This window comes from Musca autumnalis, unplaced genomic scaffold (assembly GCF_047663935.1).
Source record: "Musca autumnalis isolate F117 unplaced genomic scaffold, ASM4766393v1 scaffold_1, whole genome shotgun sequence".
Lineage (NCBI taxonomy): Eukaryota > Metazoa > Arthropoda > Insecta > Diptera > Muscidae > Musca > Musca autumnalis.
This window is the reverse complement of record NW_027411644.1, coordinates 121,394,511-121,415,276: the sequence shown is the minus strand read 5'-3', so window position 1 is coordinate 121,415,276 and position 20,766 is coordinate 121,394,511. Positions and strand designations below refer to the sequence as shown.

General features: G+C 35.8%; 1 protein-coding gene and 2 long non-coding RNA genes across 3 annotated transcripts; 2 read left to right on the top strand and 1 right to left on the bottom strand.

The window, feature by feature from the left end:
* Positions 1-47: 47 nt before the first annotated feature.
* Positions 48-6,328, bottom strand: LOC141406327 (mitochondrial nicotinamide adenine dinucleotide transporter SLC25A51-like). The gene is made up of 4 exons (XM_073991647.1): positions 6,158-6,328; positions 5,331-6,066; positions 5,133-5,262; positions 48-1,102 (listed from the first exon to the last, which is right to left on the bottom strand). Exons 2-4 carry the CDS (start codon positions 5,840-5,842, stop codon positions 785-787), a joined length of 960 nt encoding a protein of 319 aa, XP_073847748.1. The 5' UTR covers positions 5,843-6,066; positions 6,158-6,328; the 3' UTR covers positions 48-784.
* A 5,568-nt stretch (positions 6,329-11,896) lies between these two features.
* On the top strand, positions 11,897-14,128 carry LOC141406341 (uncharacterized). Its single transcript, XR_012413365.1, has 2 exons — positions 11,897-12,247; positions 12,317-14,128. It is a non-coding gene; the product is annotated as an uncharacterized lncRNA (long non-coding RNA).
* Positions 14,129-14,634: 506 nt separating this feature from the next.
* On the top strand, positions 14,635-16,728 carry LOC141390799 (uncharacterized). Its single transcript, XR_012409474.1, has 2 exons — positions 14,635-14,847; positions 14,917-16,728. It is a non-coding gene; the product is annotated as an uncharacterized lncRNA (long non-coding RNA).
* The last annotated feature ends 4,038 nt before the right edge of the window (positions 16,729-20,766 follow it).

The following is a 20,766-nucleotide window of genomic DNA, read 5'->3' as shown; positions in this document are numbered from 1 at the left end:
GATTAATACTTTCATTTAAATAAATCAATATCATTTAAATAAAACACTTTTATTATTATTATTGCTTTATAAACATAAAATATATTAATTTCAATAATTTATTTATCAATAAATATAAAATAACAGTAGGCTGTATTTAGCTATGCAATTAAAGTTTAGAACTTAAACAAATCACAACAAATTGTTTATACCATAAAACTATAATGAATTGTTAAATGCGCATCACTGTGATTTCATAAAGATTACATGTTCTTATTGCAACATAAGTTACAAATAAAACAAGCTTTACGACACTACAGTATTGTTATTAAATAAACTGCGTATATTTAACACGATTAAATAATACATGATCACGAATAATTAACTAGTGACGTCAGATTGGAGTAAACATACATAGCCATTTTATTATTATTATAGAATTGTGTTTATATAGTAGTAATGTTAAAGTCAACATTTTATTTTACATAACCTATATAGGGTATCTTACAAAGTAATATTTTTTCTTGCATAGACCTTAAGGAAAATGAACGTCCATACATAAGTTTGTACTATAAAAACAAAAAGGTCAGCTTATCTGTATGAGACGTCGGTCAGTCAGTTGTCGTATTGTCGATTTCTTATATTAATCATATTTTACAAATTAGCTAAATAAACATAGTAACTATAAACGTTTAAACAGTGACTACGACATAGATTTCATTTTTAAATCTTCGAGATGTAGTTATGTGTATACCTTTGGCGCCATTGGTAAATCGTTGGGTGTATCTATGAATGTTATCTCTCTTTAGTTTTCAGTTCGAATTTCTTCATACACGTTAGGGGTTATAACCTTTTTCATATTTTCATAGGCCACATTCATAATACCCCAGCTTACAAATGACCTTGCCGTATTAAAGCCACATCCCCGGTAAAAATGTGCTATGCTATTGCCTCGTTCTCGGTAAATTTTTAGAAATGATTGTGTCATACTTTCTGCGGCATGGCCCATATCACTTTGCATTGCAACTTTGATGACATTCAAAGGATAAAATATTGTACTTATACTGGCTCCTATAATGGCACCGGAAACAAATTCTTGTGCAGCTTTTGTAGATATCGTTGACTGAAATAATAAGGCAAGAATATATTATGTGATATATAAGAAATACAAATTTTTTAAACAACAATTTTTGAACACACATGATATTGTGCAAATCCTTTGGAGATGATGTATTTAGTAAAGTATACAGAACAATGTTCCCTAAAAGCGGAGATCAATGCACTATTAGGTTAATACATATCGTCTGTGTCATGCTTAAGTGTTCCATTGATGATTCGAGAAAAACTCAAGTTAATGTTTAAGGCCATACAGGATAAAAATGGTGCAATAATCCAATACTTTAAGAGCTCAGGTTTCCTTGACATTTATTTAAGGGATGGCCTCCACTTTTCACTACTTTTTGTGGTAAAAATTTCGATCGGACAAAACGGATTGATATTTTGCATTTCTAAGGTAACATAAAACATTTAAACGCGTTTTTCTTATAATACCATTTTTGTAGTCGGTGTCCACACTAGCTTCAAGTCAAATGGACGTTTTTGCGTATATTTTTTGTGGACTTACATCAAAATTGTGTCTTTAAACTAGGAATTTTTTGTTTAAACGATTGATACATTTTCGTTTTCATATAACAACACAATATTCAAAAATATTTGGATTTAGAAACTATTATTCTTCAGTTTTTAAACCAAGCCCATTAAAACAATTTGTTCCATACGCCACATTATTCGTAACTTGGCAAAAATGGGCAATTTTTTGTTCCAAACGCCATCATTTTTGGTGCGGAACAATTCGTTTTTGTCCCTTTTTGTTCCATACGCCAAACGACATGGATATGGAACTAAAAAATTCAAAGTTGTTTTGTTCCATACGCCAGGCTTTATGGATATGGAACAAAACGACAAGATTTTTTGAGTCACAACGCGGATATGGAACATACTGGCATCTGAATATCTCAGAAACTATAAGAGATAGAGAAAAACCGACCAAACAATCTGAAAGAGCATGGTTCAAAACCTTGTACGATACCTTTATCTCAAAATGTCAAAAATGGCGTATGGAACACTTAAGCATGACACCGACGATATCGCACCTGTTCAACAAAAGGGTACAAACTCAAAATTTTTAAAAATCTATACACAATCATCAACTCCGCCCCATTATTTGGCCTACTCTTTTGTCAAAACACCGTTATGTCACTCTTCGTGTCTTCAGAGTAACTACTATATGTCAACAAAAGTGATTTATCTGTAGCTGTGCCCATCGCTTTCAGACATTTAGATCTCGCAATTTTTTCAACAAAAGAGAAGTAGTTCGAATTGTTCAATTTTTATGCTATCAATCACCGCCAATATTTTCAGTTAAACGGGTACACGTCGAAATAACCAGGCACGTCACAGATTCCGTTCAGAATGTTTTCAATTCCGTAATTTCATTTCGATCGTTTTTGTTTTAGCTTCTTCAGATTTCGATCGATTTGCAGCCCTATTCTGAACATTCCCATGGGAACTGTTTCCCATGGGAGCGAAATTTCCCATTCCCACGTTTTCCATATTCTCAACGACGTGGGAACATCAAATCATGGGAATTGAATTTTCGAAATTCGAAATTAGTTACACCAAATTATGATAGCATACTTTTAGGGGGCTGTAATTTTGTTTTGTAATACAAAATGCCTATTTGCATTGAATTCGCGGTTTTTGAATTAGATTAGCAAAAGCACAACTTACTTAATTCAACAACCGTGCATTGATTTATGGATTTTTTAAGTGAATGGAGTCAACGATGTGTGATGTTGTTCTAATAAGCACATTTTCTTCAGATTGTGCGAATTGGTGTAAGCATTTTTTAATTAGTAGGCAAACATAATTTTTATGTAAAAAGAAATAGGAACTTTTTAAGTTTGTAACGAATTTAAAAATTGTATGTTGATACCGAGTAATTTTAGTTAGGGGTTTAACGAGTATATCGCTAGTTTTACTTATTCCTAATGACCGCTAGAACTCGTATTTTGCATATTTTTAAAAAATTCAAAAAGATAAGTTCGGGTATTTTTCTCGATTATTACATATTTTTGCTTGTTTATTACATATCGTCACCATAAATATCCGAAGACGTATCTCAAAAAAAAAACTAATAATAATAATAATAAAATACGTTTGTGATTGAATCTAAAACTAAAACACATGCCCTTGCAAAATTTCAAGCTTCTACGATCCTATTCAAGAAAAGGCATTTCGGAAAATGGAATAGCATTGCAATAATTTGGCATATACATATGTATGTACGCCTGTTATCTTTGTCGTGTCGTTGAGGAGACTAACACGTTTTCAATAGAACGTTGGTCGTCTGATTTAAAAAACCCGAAAGTTATATTACGAAAATAAATAAAAGTTGTAAAGATTGTATATATTATGGTTATTTTCCAATATATTTTAATAATTATTGCCAAAAATTCTTTTGAAATTGATTTGTTTTTACTTGTTGTTCTGCGTTAATAGAATCAACCATGACTCTTTTTCTCGTATTTCAATACATATGGTCTGTTCCAGAACTGCAAAAATCTACTAATTTTTACTACTTTTTTTGTTTTGTTCGATAACATAAAGGACAATTTTTTATCGGTGTAAAACATGTTAGATTCTTGCAGGTTTTTGTATCATATAAGAATATGCAAAATCCGAAGTCTACTAATGACATATTTTACAGTACATTTTGTATGCTTTTATTAAGCAAACACATGGCGATTATAAATATTTGCAATAATTTTGTCGTGTAGATGTCTTAAAATATGAAATTTCATAAAAATATGAAATTTCTTGAATTTTTTTTTCAAACTCCCACACTGTTTGCTGGGGAGATTTTTCCCACAAAAAGACACAAAATTCTCCCACAATTCAAGATAGAGAATGTATACTTTTTTCCCATGGGAACAAATTCCCAATTCGAACTTCATTCAGAATGAGGGGAGATGGGAAATGGAAAAAAAACTCCCACAAAATTTTGTTCAGAATACGAAAATGTGGGAATGGGAAAAAATTCCCAACTCCCATGCGTTCAGAATAGGGCTGTTGGTGAATTTCGAAAATCTTATTATTTAGTATAAATATCGCACCACTAGAGGAATCAAAAGAAACGAAACAAAAACATATGATTAGAAAACACTGTAGAAGTGGGAACTGTGAAAATATTGTGTTTAAAAAAGATTGTTTGTGCAAAAAGAAAGTTACTTTTATTGGATTTTCAATGTTTCTATTGTTTCCGTAATTAAGGCACAAAAAATCAACATTACATTGAAAAATACATTGATGGCGTTCTTTCTTCTTTTGTTTTCTTTTATCTTTTCTTTAATTTATCATTCTTAATGCCAGATTGTTATTACAAATCTACAATGAAAAATATATGTGACAATATATTGTTAATAATAAGTTTCGTTGATTGAGAAATAATGGAAAGGTGCGAATTTTTTAAGTAAAATTATTAAGGGATTGATTATGGATAGCAACTCAAATGTAGTTGCGTTGCCAGAAGAGTAAATCGTACAATTAAAATAAGTGAAACGACAGAAATGTTTGTCAAATTCATTCAATGTTGTCGTCGGCAACGCAACTGGAGTTGGGTTGCTATACATAATCGACCCCTACATATTTGAAATTAAATATGATTTTGTTAATAAAACAACATTTTTATTATTTTAATGTGTTTTGGTGTGTTTTAAAGTGACATGTTTCCAAAAAATACAATTCTACTTGAGAAAACAAAAATGTGATTTCATTCCGAAAAAAAATCGTTTTTCGGTTTTTGAAGAAGCTAAATACGGAATCAATTCCACTTTCGATCAGAATTGGTTTCTGTGACATTCCTGATCATCTCTACTAAAACAAATTTCAAATTTTGTCCACATGTAGGTCTTAGAATGCTGATATGTATATATATAAATAAGATCGGCCTATCCCTGTTTAACTTTTGTCCATAGGAGAAAATCTTAAAAGCACTGCCGAAGGCCGCTAATTAACAAAAAATACATTTTTAAAGAAAATGTTGTTTGCCTAGTGCGCAAACTCAACTTGTTTCCGTTTTTATTTCCACTTACTCTTTGAGGTAGGCGTTCGCTAGCCTCTTCCCGTAAAATAAAGAACAAGGCATTGGATGGGCCATTTCTCCACAGCACGGGTACTATTCCCCTATACAGTTCTTTGAAGCCGTGATTTGTCAACACATACCTGTAATTATACGTATTAAAACAATTTTCGTCTATGCATACCGTATGTGCAAACGCAAAACCACCTACCGGAAAGCAAACTGTGTATTTGCGAAATGTTCATGGTATTTTGAATGGGCCAGCAACGTTTGGACACGTTCGAATGGTAATAAAATCGTTTCAACAGTTCCTGCAGCAATACCGGCAATTATTTTTGCTTTATACGCATTCATGTGAAAGTCGTCAACCAGGTAACGCCTTGTACCATCAAAGATTCCAAACATTACCGACAACGAAATTGTTTTTTGAGCTAGAGGTGGAAGCATACCACGATATAAAAACATTAGTCCTTCATGTCGCAGCTGGCTAAATGCTGATGTAATGGGCACATCATGCAAGATTTGTCGAAAAATCATTTTGTATATGGGATATGTCATGCCGATGTTGACGAAAGCAGCACCGCAACCGCAAGCAAACTCTCTCCAGTCAAATGAACCAAAGAAGCGCTCAATAAATTTACTGCGTCCAGGTGGAATGTTTACAGTTTCATGCTGCGTTGTTTGCCTTGAAGACTGTGTTATATGATTTGGCTCCACAACCATCTTCGACTTTTGTTTTATTTATTACTCGAATACAGAATATTTATCAATGCAAAATTACAAAACGGCTCTGCTATCTTTTTAACATTATTGTTTTGCTTCTCGCCACAATATTGTCAGCTGTTGATAGTTGAGCCTTTTTCCTTTTTTTCTCACACCAACCAAATTCACTTCCAACCACCACACACTTTACAATAGCACTTCTACTTCTCTACTTCTGTGTAGTTCTGAATATTGAAAACATGATTATTAATTATATAATTGATTTTTTATGAATTCACGCATATTTTTCTCTTTGGCTAGTTAAGACGAACATACACAATACTTTTTTATTTTGCGGTAACTTCTATGAGCAGGAGTAACGTCATAGATTGGGGTGTCAATATTAAAACGGGAATGTGCAAAAAAGTCACGATTCCAAAAAAAAAATGTAAAATTGTTGTTGTCCACTTTCTGACTTTCTGTGGAACGAATAATCGGGTTTAAACTAATCGATAACACAACGTTATGAATTAAATCGATTAACATGTCATAGCTGATTTAAACCTTGTTCCTACTGGCATGTAAAACAAGTGTTTTGGCAAAAACGGCATAGCTGATTTACTAGGCGTTTACACCAGACAGTTTGTCTTCAAATACAACTCTGATTTACTAACACATGTATACATTTGTCGTTTGTCTCTCAGCTGTCCATCAGTTTTTCACAGACAGCCGGGTTGACAAATATTTAACATTTTTGGGAAAAAGAAGTGAGATGATAATTCAAATGCGCTGAAAACAAAAGAATATGTACAAAACAAAATATGTGAACGGAAAACAAAAAGAAATCGGTGATTTTCATTCATAATTTTACAACTGTTTTCGCAGTTGTCTGGACGCCTACGTCACACAGGCAAGTTGTGGGATTTTGACAATCAATACATGAAGTCAACTGTCCTGTCATTTGTAAACGCAGGGTTAAACCTTGTTCCTACTGGCATGTAAACAAGTGTTTTGGCAAAAATGTGTCATTTATTTGCAAAAAGCTCCATTCTGTTTCTATGAAAACGAGAAATGAAAACTTTTATAAAAGAGAAAACTGTCAAATGAAAAAAATTATAAAGGAAATATTTTTCTTTTTTGTTTTTCAAAATAGTCAGGGTTAATCACATAGTCGTTGTTTTAATATTGTTACGAATGTAACTGATAGGTTTAGGTTAATTTAGTTTAATTTCCGTTAATTTAAAAATTTGAATTGTAACGTAAAGTTTTATTACGCAGCTACTTTATTTAAGCAACAACAACTATCATGTAGAATTATCTTCATTATTCTAGATGTTACTTTACCTTTCATTAATGTGCTTTTGTTTTGTTTTGCCATAATCATGTAATTATCGTTTAGTTCCTACTTTTTGTATTTCTTGCATTTGTTTGTTGTTGTAATTACGTCATAACTGTGCTTGTCGTCCGCCTGTATTCCTCCCATGTATGTATGTGAGTATGGTTGTTCACTTATGGGTACTTTACACGATATGTATTTTACATATGGGTTGTCACTTTGCGTATACATTTTGTATATAAAAAGTGACAACCCATATGTAAAATACATATCGTGTAAAGTACCCATTAGTGCGAATGTGTGTTCGTTGCACAGATTCGAGGTGTTGCCAGACTTTCTGGATAATTCTAGACCAAGGAGACTTTGGGGTATAAATACAGGGGAACTGGCAATGACGAGTGAGTTGTGTTTTAAGCGTTGAATTGAACAGATCGGTAAAAGAATAGCTGCGTGCTAACTAGAGACTTGCTGTGTGCTTAGTAATTAAAGTCGGCTCTGAATAAGTGTAATAAAGTAAATAAAGCATTGTAGAAACGTAATCTAAAACGAACCCTGTTTTATTTGGTACAAATCGTACTGGGGAATAAAACAACGTCTACGCGGACATTAGTTAAATCTAATTCCGTAACAATTGGTGTCAGCAGTGAGATTACGATCATCCTACAATGAAGTTTAAGGATCTGCGAGTGGAAGAAGCAACAAGGCCGAACTACAAAAACGCTTGTTGGAAGAGTTCGAGCGCCGTGGAATGAACATCGATGAATATGAGTTCGACGGTAAGGAGGAAGTCGAGTTATCGGCAAAGGACGAATCCAGCGTTGAGGAAGTTTCGTCGGTAGCTGCCAGGGGAGACGATTTGAAATCAATGCTGGCTATGATGATGGACAAATTAGATGCTAAAATGGAAGAAAATTCCAGACTTATGATGGAAATGAAGGCAGAAAATTGTAGAATGATGGAAGAAAATTCCAGAAAATTAGAGGAAAAATTAGAAGAGAACTCTAGAAAAATCTCTAAGGGCATGGAAGAAAAACTAGAGGTAAATTCTAGAACAATTAACGAGAAACTCGAGAACATCACGATGGTGATTGAAAAGAGAGTAGAAAACGTGGAGGTACAAATTAAAGAGTTGGATAAAAAGATTTTGTCTGTTGACGAGAAATTTCTGGCTCAAGGCATAGAAAAGAAAATGTCGGAACTGGAAATTAAAGGCGGTCCAGTGAGAGCTATCCATAACGCGTTAAAAATTAAGCCTCCAGTGTTCGACGGCTCTACCTCTTTCAATGTGTTCAAGTTACAGTTCGAGACATTGGCTGCTAGAGATTCTTGGAACGACAACGAAAAGGCGGTATCACTACTTATGGCATTGAAGGGTGATGCTGCTGACGTATTACAGAGTATTCCCGCCGCTTCTAGGAACAACTATGGAGATATAATGGCTGCTCTTGAACGTAAGTACGGTGGTGCACACAAGCAAGAGATCTACCGAATGGAACTGAGGGGAAGAGTCCAGAAGCCAAATGAGACCTTACAAGACTTTGCGGCTGATATAGAGCGATTGGCGCAGCTGGCATATCCAGGAGAGACACATCCATTGGTGGACCGCATAAAGATTGAGACATTTGCTAGTGGTATTCGTGATCCAGAGGTAAAATTTGCGACGTATGCGGCACCGATAGGAACATTTGCAGAAACCGTGTCATTTGCCCTGGCCCAAGAAACCACGAGGATGCTGGTGAAACCTAAAGCTTACAACGTGAGGAGGCTGGACGTTGAGGACTACAATTCCCAGACCGTTGTCGACCCGCTGAAAGATGCACTAATGCATGTGAAACGAGGGGCTGCTAGAACGAAAAAGACTTGTTATAACTGTCGGAAAACTGGACACATGGCCCGAGAATGCAGATTGCGGCAAGCAAGGCCCATATCCACCTCACCGCCTTCAAAAAGCGACGACCGACCGGTGGCCAAGAATCTGCAAAGAGAGACATCAGGTGAATCAGATACAGCAAGTTCTGCTAATCACGAGGCGCCGCCGGTAGATGATGAAAACGATGGTCCCACAATTTCTATAGCCATAATCCAGCAGAAGAATCACAACTTAACGGTTAAAGGCTTCATCAATGGTGTATTGCGCACCTTGACATTGGACACGGGTGCAACAAAGTCCATTATTAGACCGGATTTGGTAAAAGGGAAGGTATTGCCGTTAAATGGAGTCAAATTGAGGACGGCCACAGGCGAGACTACAACGGTGCATGGAAAGGCCTACCAAAGGCTGAGTATGGGTAGGAAATCGGTAAATTTCGATTTTATAGTGGCCGATATTGTGGACGAAGTTATACTTGGTGTAGACTTCATGATTGCATTCGATATCAACCTGGACATAAAGCAACGTGTGATGACATGGTCCAATGTGGAAATACCGATAAGTGTGGGCTACAACGAGAAAAGCAAACATCGCCCAAAGGCAGAATCCGGCGAGATCGCTGTCGATGTCCGTACGCTGAAGGTGGAAGCCGCCGACAATTGGCCCGTAGGAAAGCGGAAAAATCCAGCAACGAGGACGAGAAAGCGAAGATGTACGTCGAGAAAAGGTCCATCGAAAAGCGGCCGTACAACAAAGAAGGACAAGTCCGATGACGACCAGGTGGCACTTAGGAGGGTGACCGAGAAGGAAGATATAACGTCACGATACCTGGAGAGAAAAGAGCGAAAGTCCAAAGCTAATGGCGTAGAGGGTACATCTAAATCAGTTGCTACCACTACGGAAAAAGAACTGTGTCTAGTCCAGAGGAACAGGCTTAAGCGGGAGGCAGTGTTACCAATGCCCATACCACAGAGAGGGAACTGTGCCTATTCGGGACGAACAGGCTTAAGCGGGAGGCAATGTTACGAATGTAACTGATAGGTTTAGGTTAATTTAGTTTAATTTCCGTTAATTTAAAAATTTGAATTGTAACGTAAAGTTTTATTACGCAGTTACTTTATTTAAGCAACAACAACTATCATGTAGAATTATCTTCATTATTCTAGATGTTACTTTACCTTTCATTAATGTGCTTTTGTTTTGTTTTGCCATAATCATGTAATTATCGTTTAGTTCCTACTTCTTGTATTTCTTGCATTTGTTTGTTGTTGTAATTACGTCATTACTGTGCTTGTCGTCCGCCTGTATTCCTCCCATGTATGTATGTGAGTATGGTTGTTCGCTTAGTGCGAATGTGCGTCTGTGTGTTCGTTGCACAGATTCGAGGTGTTGCCAGACTTTCTGGATAATTCTAGACCAAGGAGACTTTGGGGTATAAATACAGGGGAACTGGCAATGACGAGTGAGTTGTGTTTTAAGCGTTGAATTGAACAGATCGGTAAAAGAATAGCTGCGTGCTAACTAGAGACTTGCTGTGTGCTTAGTAATTAAAGTCGGCTCTGAATAAGTGTAATAAAGTAAATAAAGCATTGTAGAAACGTAATCTAAAACGAACCCTGTTTTATTTGGTACAAATCGTACTGGGGAATAAAACAACGTCTACACGGACATTAGTTAAATCTAATTCCGTAACAATATTTTATTAAAACAACTTTAATTTATTAAAAAAAATTGGAAAAAAATTGGCGATGTTTACCAAGGGGTAAGGCAGGGATGAAATTGCAGACATTCGACATTGATGGCTTGTGTAAACGCCGCATAAGCCATGGCTGCAGGATTGTATTTTTCAGCAATTTTCATAACTGGCCTACCTCTACCCAGCAAAAAGTTTGCATCCGCGGATGCAGTTGAATCACTACAAGTGTACGGTACATTTGCTGTTGGAGTACATCTTTTCCTATGAATTCACTTATGAATTTTACAAGAGAGCGCGCAGCTAGGATGCACTCCATTTTCGATCCAAATCACAGCTTTTGATGTAGTGTTTTGGATTGAATTTAAAGGCACTCTTCGGATTGCATTTTTAGACAGTCTAAAGATGCAATAAAATGGAAGCTATTGCGAAATATCCCAGAAAAAATAAAACTCATTTATTATTTGTGTAAAACAAGAACACAAAGAACTTTATTATACAAACACAAATTAAAAAAGTTTCCATTAAATTCAATCACATTTGAGCTTACTTCCTCCGTTCTCGACTTCATCCAAGCGCATTCGATTTTCTTTTCAACATCAGCTTTCGGTATGGATTCCAACTCAACTACATTAAAAATGTCCGTCTCGTGAATTACCGCAAAAATGTTCGCAACTTAAGTTGTTATTTCATTAGTTGTGTTCCAGAATCTGCAAATTACTATTACTATTTAGTACTATTTTTACAAGTTTGTGCTAGAAATGCGATCCTGTACACAAAAAAGTAGCAAAACTTTCAGTTCTCTTTGAACAAATATGGCGCTGAATTGAGCTCTCTTCTGCAATTTTCTACTACACGAATTTGGTTGTGTAGAAACTTGCAAATCTAGCAAATTGCCAGGGATAACTACGTAGGAAAAAGATTCAATGATGAATACACACAAAAGGAAAACAAACAAGAAGTCGGAAAAGAAAAAAAACAAAAACAATCGGAAAGGACAAAATAAAAAGTTAAATTGTAAAACAAACAAGAAGTCGGAAAAGAAAAAAATAAAACAAAAACAATCGGAAGGGAAAAAAAGTTAAATGTAAAATTGTGATAAAAAGCATATTAAATTGATACGGAGAAGGAGTTGTTGTTTTATCATTTATTGGAGGAATCCAATGTTATGTTAACCTAGCATAACTTTTGTCATAGTTGGGGCGACGGCGTACGAACGCTTTGCATTGTGTGCAACGGGTAGTACGCATTTATCTTCCCCAGTTCCCTGCATATTTGTGCAATGTGGCAACATTGCGTATTGAATGACAAGTCATTCGCGCGGAGTTGTTCATTTAACAAAATTTTTCGCAAGAAGCAGAAGTCCAGCAGTAAGCTGAAAATTATTTCTCTCCTGTGGCGGTGAAAATAAGAAATTAAATTGTAGTTTCGTGTTCGCAGAAAAGTTAAATTTTGCAAAATTCCAAATAAAGGAAAATTTATCAATAAATTGTGACAAATCATTGCGAGTCTTTATACTGAAAAGGGGTGAGTGTTACGAACACTACCAACGAGTCCTAAAGAGAAAGAAACTTAATAATTTCTTCTGCTTTGTAGCAATTATACGAATTGTGCAAACCGCATGGTATCGACTTGGTGGTCCACCAACACGAGGCAAGCCACAATTCCCGCCCAGCTAACATTTCCTTGTATGAAACCCAATTGAAATAAATTTATTGGAATTTAAGCAACATACCGGATACACTGAACGGAATTAGTTGTCAGTTTCTTGCTTCTGCAAATTTATTTTTGGAAATTCCGAGGCAACTCCCAGCCGGTCTCATGACCACAGCCAACAACTAATTACCGCCATTGGAGCAATTTGGCGAAACACCTGTTTTTGTGATTTTTCTGCAAACCTATTCTTTGGAAACCTCAAGAAGCTGAAGAATAGCGGTCGCTCAATGGTCACCATCATAGCCGGCATCAACTGTACTTTCACAGCAATATCCTGGTCAACCATGGCTATCCAGGCTTAACTGCTGAAATAAATTATTAAGAACAGCCCACTTTCAAGATAAGTACCAGTGTTAAGTGTGAAAACTAATCTATTAGTGTTGTCCTGTGGTGCGACTGTACTCATTACCAGCTACATTTTGATCAAGAATCCAAACTTCTCCGCCACAGGCGGGGAAGTATGTGATGTACTCTTGCTTTTCCTAATTCGTATCGACGGTCAGCCGATACACCTCAGAATATTTAATTGAATTTTACTTGATTTATTGGTGTCTAAGACATAATCTATTTAGATCTTGTATAGTCAATGTTTGTGTGAATGTATGTGCATATATATACGTGTGTTCTAGAATATAACGGTCCTCACCCGAACAAGAATTGCAACAATATAACGGTCAACTTACAGTTATCAAATCTCGTGGTGATTTTTTTTTCTCATTGAATTTTTGTTTAATTTTATATCAAAGCCTCAATATTTTATATTGAAATGAGTTGAAAATTGTTAAGCGATTGGAATACTTCGCTTAGTTCATGTTCAAAGAGTGAGATCCCCACGGATTTTGATCAAATCAGGCAGCAAGAATTCTCCTCAATTGGGGAAGAAAACATAGCTGGATTTGATTTTCGTTTAAGCTAACTTTGTTCGGGATGAAAACGATTAAATTCAGTTTTGAGACAGAACAATAGTATACAAAAGTACCAAGTTTTAACCGGCGGTTGAAAAGACCAATATTTCCTTTGGCACAAGGATACGTATATGTATGAATGTGCATAATAATATAGTTAATTGCCAATTGTAAACCAAAATATAAAGTGATTTGCCAGTTCATCAGCATTATTATTAAATTAAAATTTACCCTGCAGTTGGTATGTAGATATTAGCACGGGGTGCTGTAAGAAATTTTAATATTATTCTGCAATTAACCTATTGAACTTTATATATGTTTTCGGTTGACAATAAAGTCAACATATACAAAAACTTTTATTATTAAATTTAGCATTCAAATCAAATGATTCTATACAAATGAAATGAATTAAATTTTGCAATTATCTTGATATTATGAGATTTATGTAAAATGTCAGTCCCATCAACCTATACTTTTAATCCATGATTAAAAGGAAACCAACATATACATTTATTTCGATTCCACCCAGTGAGCTCATTAGGCTAGGAAATTAGTGAGTCTAAATTACATTTGGTGCACAGTGGTACCCTGTATGGGAGTGACATTGAGTCATCTGTTGATGATTGTATGCACTTTAAATTGAATTCTATATACAATTACGATATCTGTTGAACTTTATGAATTTTAATATTAGTCATAACTAAACCTAAGGTTATCCTAAGTAAATTATAATGAGTTTTTTTTTGTCATCTATGACGATGAATAAAATAATGGAATGAAACTCGAATTATATTGGACATTATGATGTTTTAAGAAAAAGGTCAATTAAGGTAAGGTAAAGGTTGAGTAAGCCAGATGAATTTTGGGGGTCTTCAGTTATTGGAGGTCCATATGGGGGTTCTTATGGAACCCATGGGTGGGCATAAGGGATACCCAACAACACCTTGGGGTATCCACTACAATAACAACGACTACTTAGCGCTTCAACGACAACCAAAATAATTTTACTGAGTGGTATAACATAACTTTTTTTTTTGTAAGTGTATACGGGGAAAAAAAGTTAAATGTAAAATTGTGATAAAAAGCATATTAAATTGATACGGAGAAGGAGTTGTTGTTTTATCATTTATTGGAGGAATCCAATGTTATGTTAACCTAGCATAACTTTTGTCATAGTTGGGGCGACGGCGTACGAACGCTTTGCATTGTGTGCAACGGGTAGTACGCATTTATCTTCCCCAGTTCCCTGCATATTTGTGCAATGTGGCAACATTGCGTATTGAATGACAAGTCATTCGCGCGGAGTTGTTCATTTAACAAAATTTTTCGCAAGAAGCAGAAGTCCAGCAGTAAGCTGAAAATTATTTCTCTCCTGTGGCGGTGAAAATAAGAAATTAAATTGTAGTTTCGTGTTCGCAGAAAAGTTAAATTTTGCAAAATTCCAAATAAAGGAAAATTTATCAATAAATTGTGACAAATCATTGCGAGTCTTTATACTGAAAAGGGGTGAGTGTTACGAACACTACCAACGAGTCCTAAAGAGAAAGAAACTTAATAATTTCTTCTGCTTTGTAGCAATTATACGAATTGTGCAAACCGCATGGTATCGACTTGGTGGTCCACCAACACGAGGCAAGCCACAATTCCCGCCCAGCTAACATTTCCTTGTATGAAACCCAATTGAAATAAATTTATTGGAATTTAAGCAACATACCGGATACACTGAACGGAATTAGTTGTCAGTTTCTTGCTTCTGCAAATTTATTTTTGGAAATTCCGAGGCAACTCCCAGCCGGTCTCATGACCACAGCCAACAACTAATTACCGCCATTGGAGCAATTTGGCGAAACACCTGTTTTTGTGATTTTTCTGCAAACCTATTCTTTGGAAACCTCAAGAAGCTGAAGAATAGCGGTCGCTCAATGGTCACCATCATAGCCGGCATCAACTGTACTTTCACAGCAATATCCTGGTCAACCATGGCTATCCAGGCTTAACTGCTGAAATAAATTATTAAGAACAGCCCACTTTCAAGATAAGTACCAGTGTTAAGTGTGAAAACTAATCTATTAGTGTTGTCCTGTGGTGCGACTGTACTCATTACCAGCTACATTTTGATCAAGAATCCAAACTTCTCCGCCACAGGCGGGGAAGTATGTGATGTACTCTTGCTTTTCCTAATTCGTATCGACGGTCAGCCGATACACCTCAGAATATTTAATTGAATTTTACTTGATTTATTGGTGTCTAAGACATAATCTATTTAGATCTTGTATAGTCAATGTTTGTGTGAATGTATGTGCATATATATACGTGTGTTCTAGAATATAACGGTCCTCACCCGAACAAGAATTGCAACAATATAACGGTCAACTTACAGTTATCAAATCTCGTGGTGATTTTTTTTTCTCATTGAATTTTTGTTTAATTTTATATCAAAGCCTCAATATTTTATATTGAAATGAGTTGAAAATTGTTAAGCGATTGGAATACTTCGCTTAGTTCATGTTCAAAGAGTGAGATCCCCACGGATTTTGATCAAATCAGGCAGCAAGAATTCTCCTCAATTGGGGAAGAAAACATAGCTGGATTTGATTTTCGTTTAAGCTAACTTTGTTCGGGATGAAAACGATTAAATTCAGTTTTGAGACAGAACAATAGTATACAAAAGTACCAAGTTTTAACCGGCGGTTGAAAAGACCAATATTTCCTTTGGCACAAGGATACGTATATGTATGAATGTGCATAATAATATAGTTAATTGCCAATTGTAAACCAAAATATAAAGTGATTTGCCAGTTCATCAGCATTATTATTAAATTAAAATTTACCCTGCAGTTGGTATGTAGATATTAGCACGGGGTGCTGTAAGAAATTTTAATATTATTCTGCAATTAACCTATTGAACTTTATATATGTTTTCGGTTGACAATAAAGTCAACATATACAAAAACTTTTATTATTAAATTTAGCATTCAAATCAAATGATTCTATACAAATGAAATGAATTAAATTTTGCAATTATCTTGATATTATGAGATTTATGTAAAATGTCAGTCCCATCAACCTATACTTTTAATCCATGATTAAAAGGAAACCAACATATACATTTATTTCGATTCCACCCAGTGAGCTCATTAGGCTAGGAAATTAGTGAGTCTAAATTACATTTGGTGCACAGTGGTACCCTGTATGGGAGTGACATTGAGTCATCTGTTGATGATTGTATGCACTTTAAATTGAATTCTATATACAATTACGATATCTGTTGAACTTTATGAATTTTAATATTAGTCATAACTAAACCTAAGGTTATCCTAAGTAAATTATAATGAGTTTTTTTTTGTCATCTATGACGATGAATAAAATAATGGAATGAAACTCGAATTATATTGGACATTATGATGTTTTAAGAAAAAGGTCAATTAAGGTAAGGTAAAGGTTGAGTAAGCCAGATGAATTTTGGGGGTCTTCAGTTATTGGAGGTCCATATGGGGGTTCTTATGGAACCCATGGGTGGGCATAAGGGATACCCAACAACACCTTGGGGTATCCACTACAATAACAACGACTACTTAGCGCTTCAACGACAACCAAAATAATTTTACTGAGTGGTATAACATAACTTTTTTTTTTGTAAGTGTATACGAGTGCGGCCGACTGAGCCAACCGGTATAAATTTATGTTTTTTTTTGCGATTGCCATTGCCATCTGGTGATTTTTAACAAACCACACTCGTTCGTACAACATTACAAAATGGCGCCCAACGTAAAGCCAGCGCAATGCTGGTACTTTTTTTTTGTGAATTTTGTTTTTGGTTCAATTTTGGGTTATGAGTCTTGACAAAGTTTTGTCTATGTAAACAGTCAATAGCTTCATAGAGAAAAATTGATAGAATTTTATTTCTCTTGAATTACATCTTATTGAGATTCGTTTTGTTGTCTTAAAGTGCTGCATATATAGCAGGCTTTAATATTGTAACAAAATATATTAATCAAAGTTCATGAATTTAAACATTCACAATATATAGTCATTCACGCTTGGTTATTATAACCAAGGTGTAATTTGCTGTATTGAAAATGTTTCTTTGTTATACCACACCAAACAGAACTTCTTTCGAGTTTTTTTTTGTTGTTGGAGCTATCGTAGTTTGACCGATTGTTGTTGTTTTTTTATTATCCTGGCGAACCAAACCTTTACCTATAACCTTAAGCATATTCATACATTTTTGATTTTGGAATTTTGTTTAAGCAAATATTTTGACAAAATTGCACTCATTTTGTCAATTTAATAACTATTGAATTCCGGTTTCAAAATTTTGGATTCAAAGTTTCTTTGAAGAATAATTTTGATTCTGGGGGATGCTGAATAAACCAACGTTAGTTGAAAGCTTCTACTTACTACTTCCTAAACCTTTTCACCTACAATTATTTGGAATTTTCCTGCAAATGATTGGAAAGAAATCTTGACGTTGAATTTTTTTTGATTGTTGGCACCTTTATGACTTTTCCGCTTTTTTGTATCTGGCACCTACAATAGACAAACTTTTGCACGATTTTATTTCCTGTCTGGTTTGAGAATTAAATGTGAAGCATCGTCGTGGAACCTGGTGAAGCCTTTCGAGATTTCAATTGGGATCTGTGGTGCATTAGTTTTTGTCAGAGTTTTCAGAAGTGATAGTAATTTACTATTCACTTTGCTGGAATTTCCTACCGTGGTAATTAACATTCTTTTTCCGATTGCGTGAGGCATAGGGTCGTCGCCCTCAAGACATTTGTTTTTCTCTTTTTGATTAAAAGACGGCAGGAGGGGTTTGATAGGCTCAAACTACCGATTGCTAGTTCTTACTTTTAAAATATATAAGCTTTAAGTAGTAATATATTTTTGTTTGTTTTTCACGTACACACAGGGTGTACACAGAACTGGACTAGCTGTACCCGAAGACTGGTCTTCAGTTCGACTCGAGGTCAGCTGAAGTACCTTAAGGTTGTAGGGGCGGTTAGTCTGGAGAGCCTTCGGACGGCAGCGCTCAACCTTGAGTTGGAGCATTTTCCGTAGGGCTGATTGCTGTCTGGTTGTCGATTTCCCAGTGTATCTTTAGAAAGCCGTTCTATGCTTAACTAAAGATACACTGAAGAGACCTCGAGAAACTCTTTGAGGAAATTCTAACCGGCAACAATCACTCCTACGTTTTGAACAGTTTACCCCATAGAACAATAGGGGTAGGCGAAGAGAACTGAAGAGCCTATCGAAGTTCTATTTTTTTTTTTCCCCTTTTACCAGCCAAGACTTTATTCGAATATTATTCGAGCTAATTTTACCCGGACTTACAAACATTTATACTGATCTACCACAGCCTAGAGAAAATAATTTATTACCTCGATTTATTCTGTTCTACAGAATTTCTGAGCATTTGTTCTGGTTTTGAGAAACTTTGCAAGATTTATTGATTTTTGTGATTTGATTCTTTTCAAAATACCTGACCTGTTGTAACCCTTCAGTATTCTGGTTGTGTTTTGTTGCCTATGAGGATTTCAATATTGGACTTTTACTATCTCGGCAATAAATATATTTTTGGAATTTTGTTGAATTTACGGCATCATACCTACCTTTTGGATAACCTGTTGATCATTGGAGAAGAAATACTATTGAATTTTGATTTCTTGAACTTTTATTGAGATTTTTATTCGGACTGGTCAGTACAATAACATTTTTGGAAAGTTTATTTTTTTTGGAGATTTCGTTTTGATTTGGACATCATGCAGCCTGCTACAGGGGCCAAGCCAAAAACTTACGGCATTATTACCAGGTCGACAAGCCAAGCAGTAGGAGAAGCTGCTGGAACAGAACAAGGTACTGAATCTGGTATCCCTGCTAGCGCTGATGGCAACGATTCGCCAAATGAATTGGCAAGTCCACCTACTCTGGCGCAAGTAAATGAGCAACCAAGTACCATTACTAGGCCTTCGTTTAGTCCTTTGACAATTCGAGGCAATGATGACGATCAGGTTGATAGACTTAGTAGCACAGGGGTTCTTGACGTTGTTCAGTCCGCTTTAGAGGCCACCCAAGCATCAATGGTTGAAACCATGAAAAAGGAAATGCAGAAAGCGGTTGCTGCTGCAGTTCAAGCTGCTTTTTCTCAACCTTCCGTTCCTCCCGCTAATCCTATTAACAGACAAGAACCACCTTATCAAAGCATTGATTGGCCTCATGATTTGCCACCACTACAAACTGATACAAGACATGCAGGTTCGGGTGGTCGTAGCAATGAAGTTCCAAATCGTTATAGGGAAGATTTTTGTAGACCCAGACATCCATACCTCAGCAAGTGGGGCATTAAGTTTGATGCTACCCCAAAGACACCGAATGTTGAAGATTTTATATTTCGCGTTGAACGACTTCGGCGATGTTATGGTTGTTCCGAACAAGAATTAGTAGACGAATTTCACCACTTGTTAGAAGGCCGTCCTTGCCAATGGTATTGGGGAAAGATCCGACAGTATCCAAACATGAACTGGGAAAGTTTAAAGATCAGTATAGTTCATGAATTTCAACGTTTTCAATCCAACTTAGATGTGATGCGACAGATTATGGATAGGAAGCAGGGAAGAGATGAGTCTGCTACACAATATATCGATGCAATTAATAACCTGCGCACTCAGTTGAGGGAACCTTTGAAGGATTTCGAGGTTATTGACATCCTCAAAGCTGGATTGAAACCCCGTCTCGCTCATTTGACATTTAGTGGAACTTTTTACTCCGTGGAACAATTTAGAAATGAAGTCAGGAAAGCTGAAGAGTTTCTTGAAAGGGAATCTTCATCGAGATTTAGGACAAGTCCACCCACTCGTATGGTGAACGAGATAAATGATAACGATTTTGATGATTTAGTACAGGAAGTTGAAGAGTTGAGGCTTCGGCCAAAGGCACCCGGTGTTTCTAAAAGTGAACCGATGCGTTGTTGGAACTGTAGTGACAGAGGTCACACTTTTAAGCAATGTACTAGTTCGCAACGTTCTCTTTTTTGTTTCCGCTGTGGTTCACCTGGTGTTACAGCTCCTCAATGTAATAACTGTAAACAAAACAGTCGCACTTTTGCTTCTTCCAAGGCCGAATCAGTTTCTACTCAAACTGTGGACTGACTAGTTTCCAATGATGTTGCCACTTCTACAGATCCGATTGTTTTCGACAATTCTATTTCACCCAGACTTTCTCATAACTCTGCCAGAACTAAACCCGATTTGACCTTGCCATTTCATATTCGTATGGCAAATTATCTGAAGACTCGTGAACGCATTTTCAATTCAGAAGTATCTGTTAAGCCTGTTTTTGTTTCGAACCGCATTTTGAAAACTCGTGAGCGCTATAAGCGTAGACGATTACATCGTCTTTCCGTTTCATCCACTACCTTTTCTGATTTTA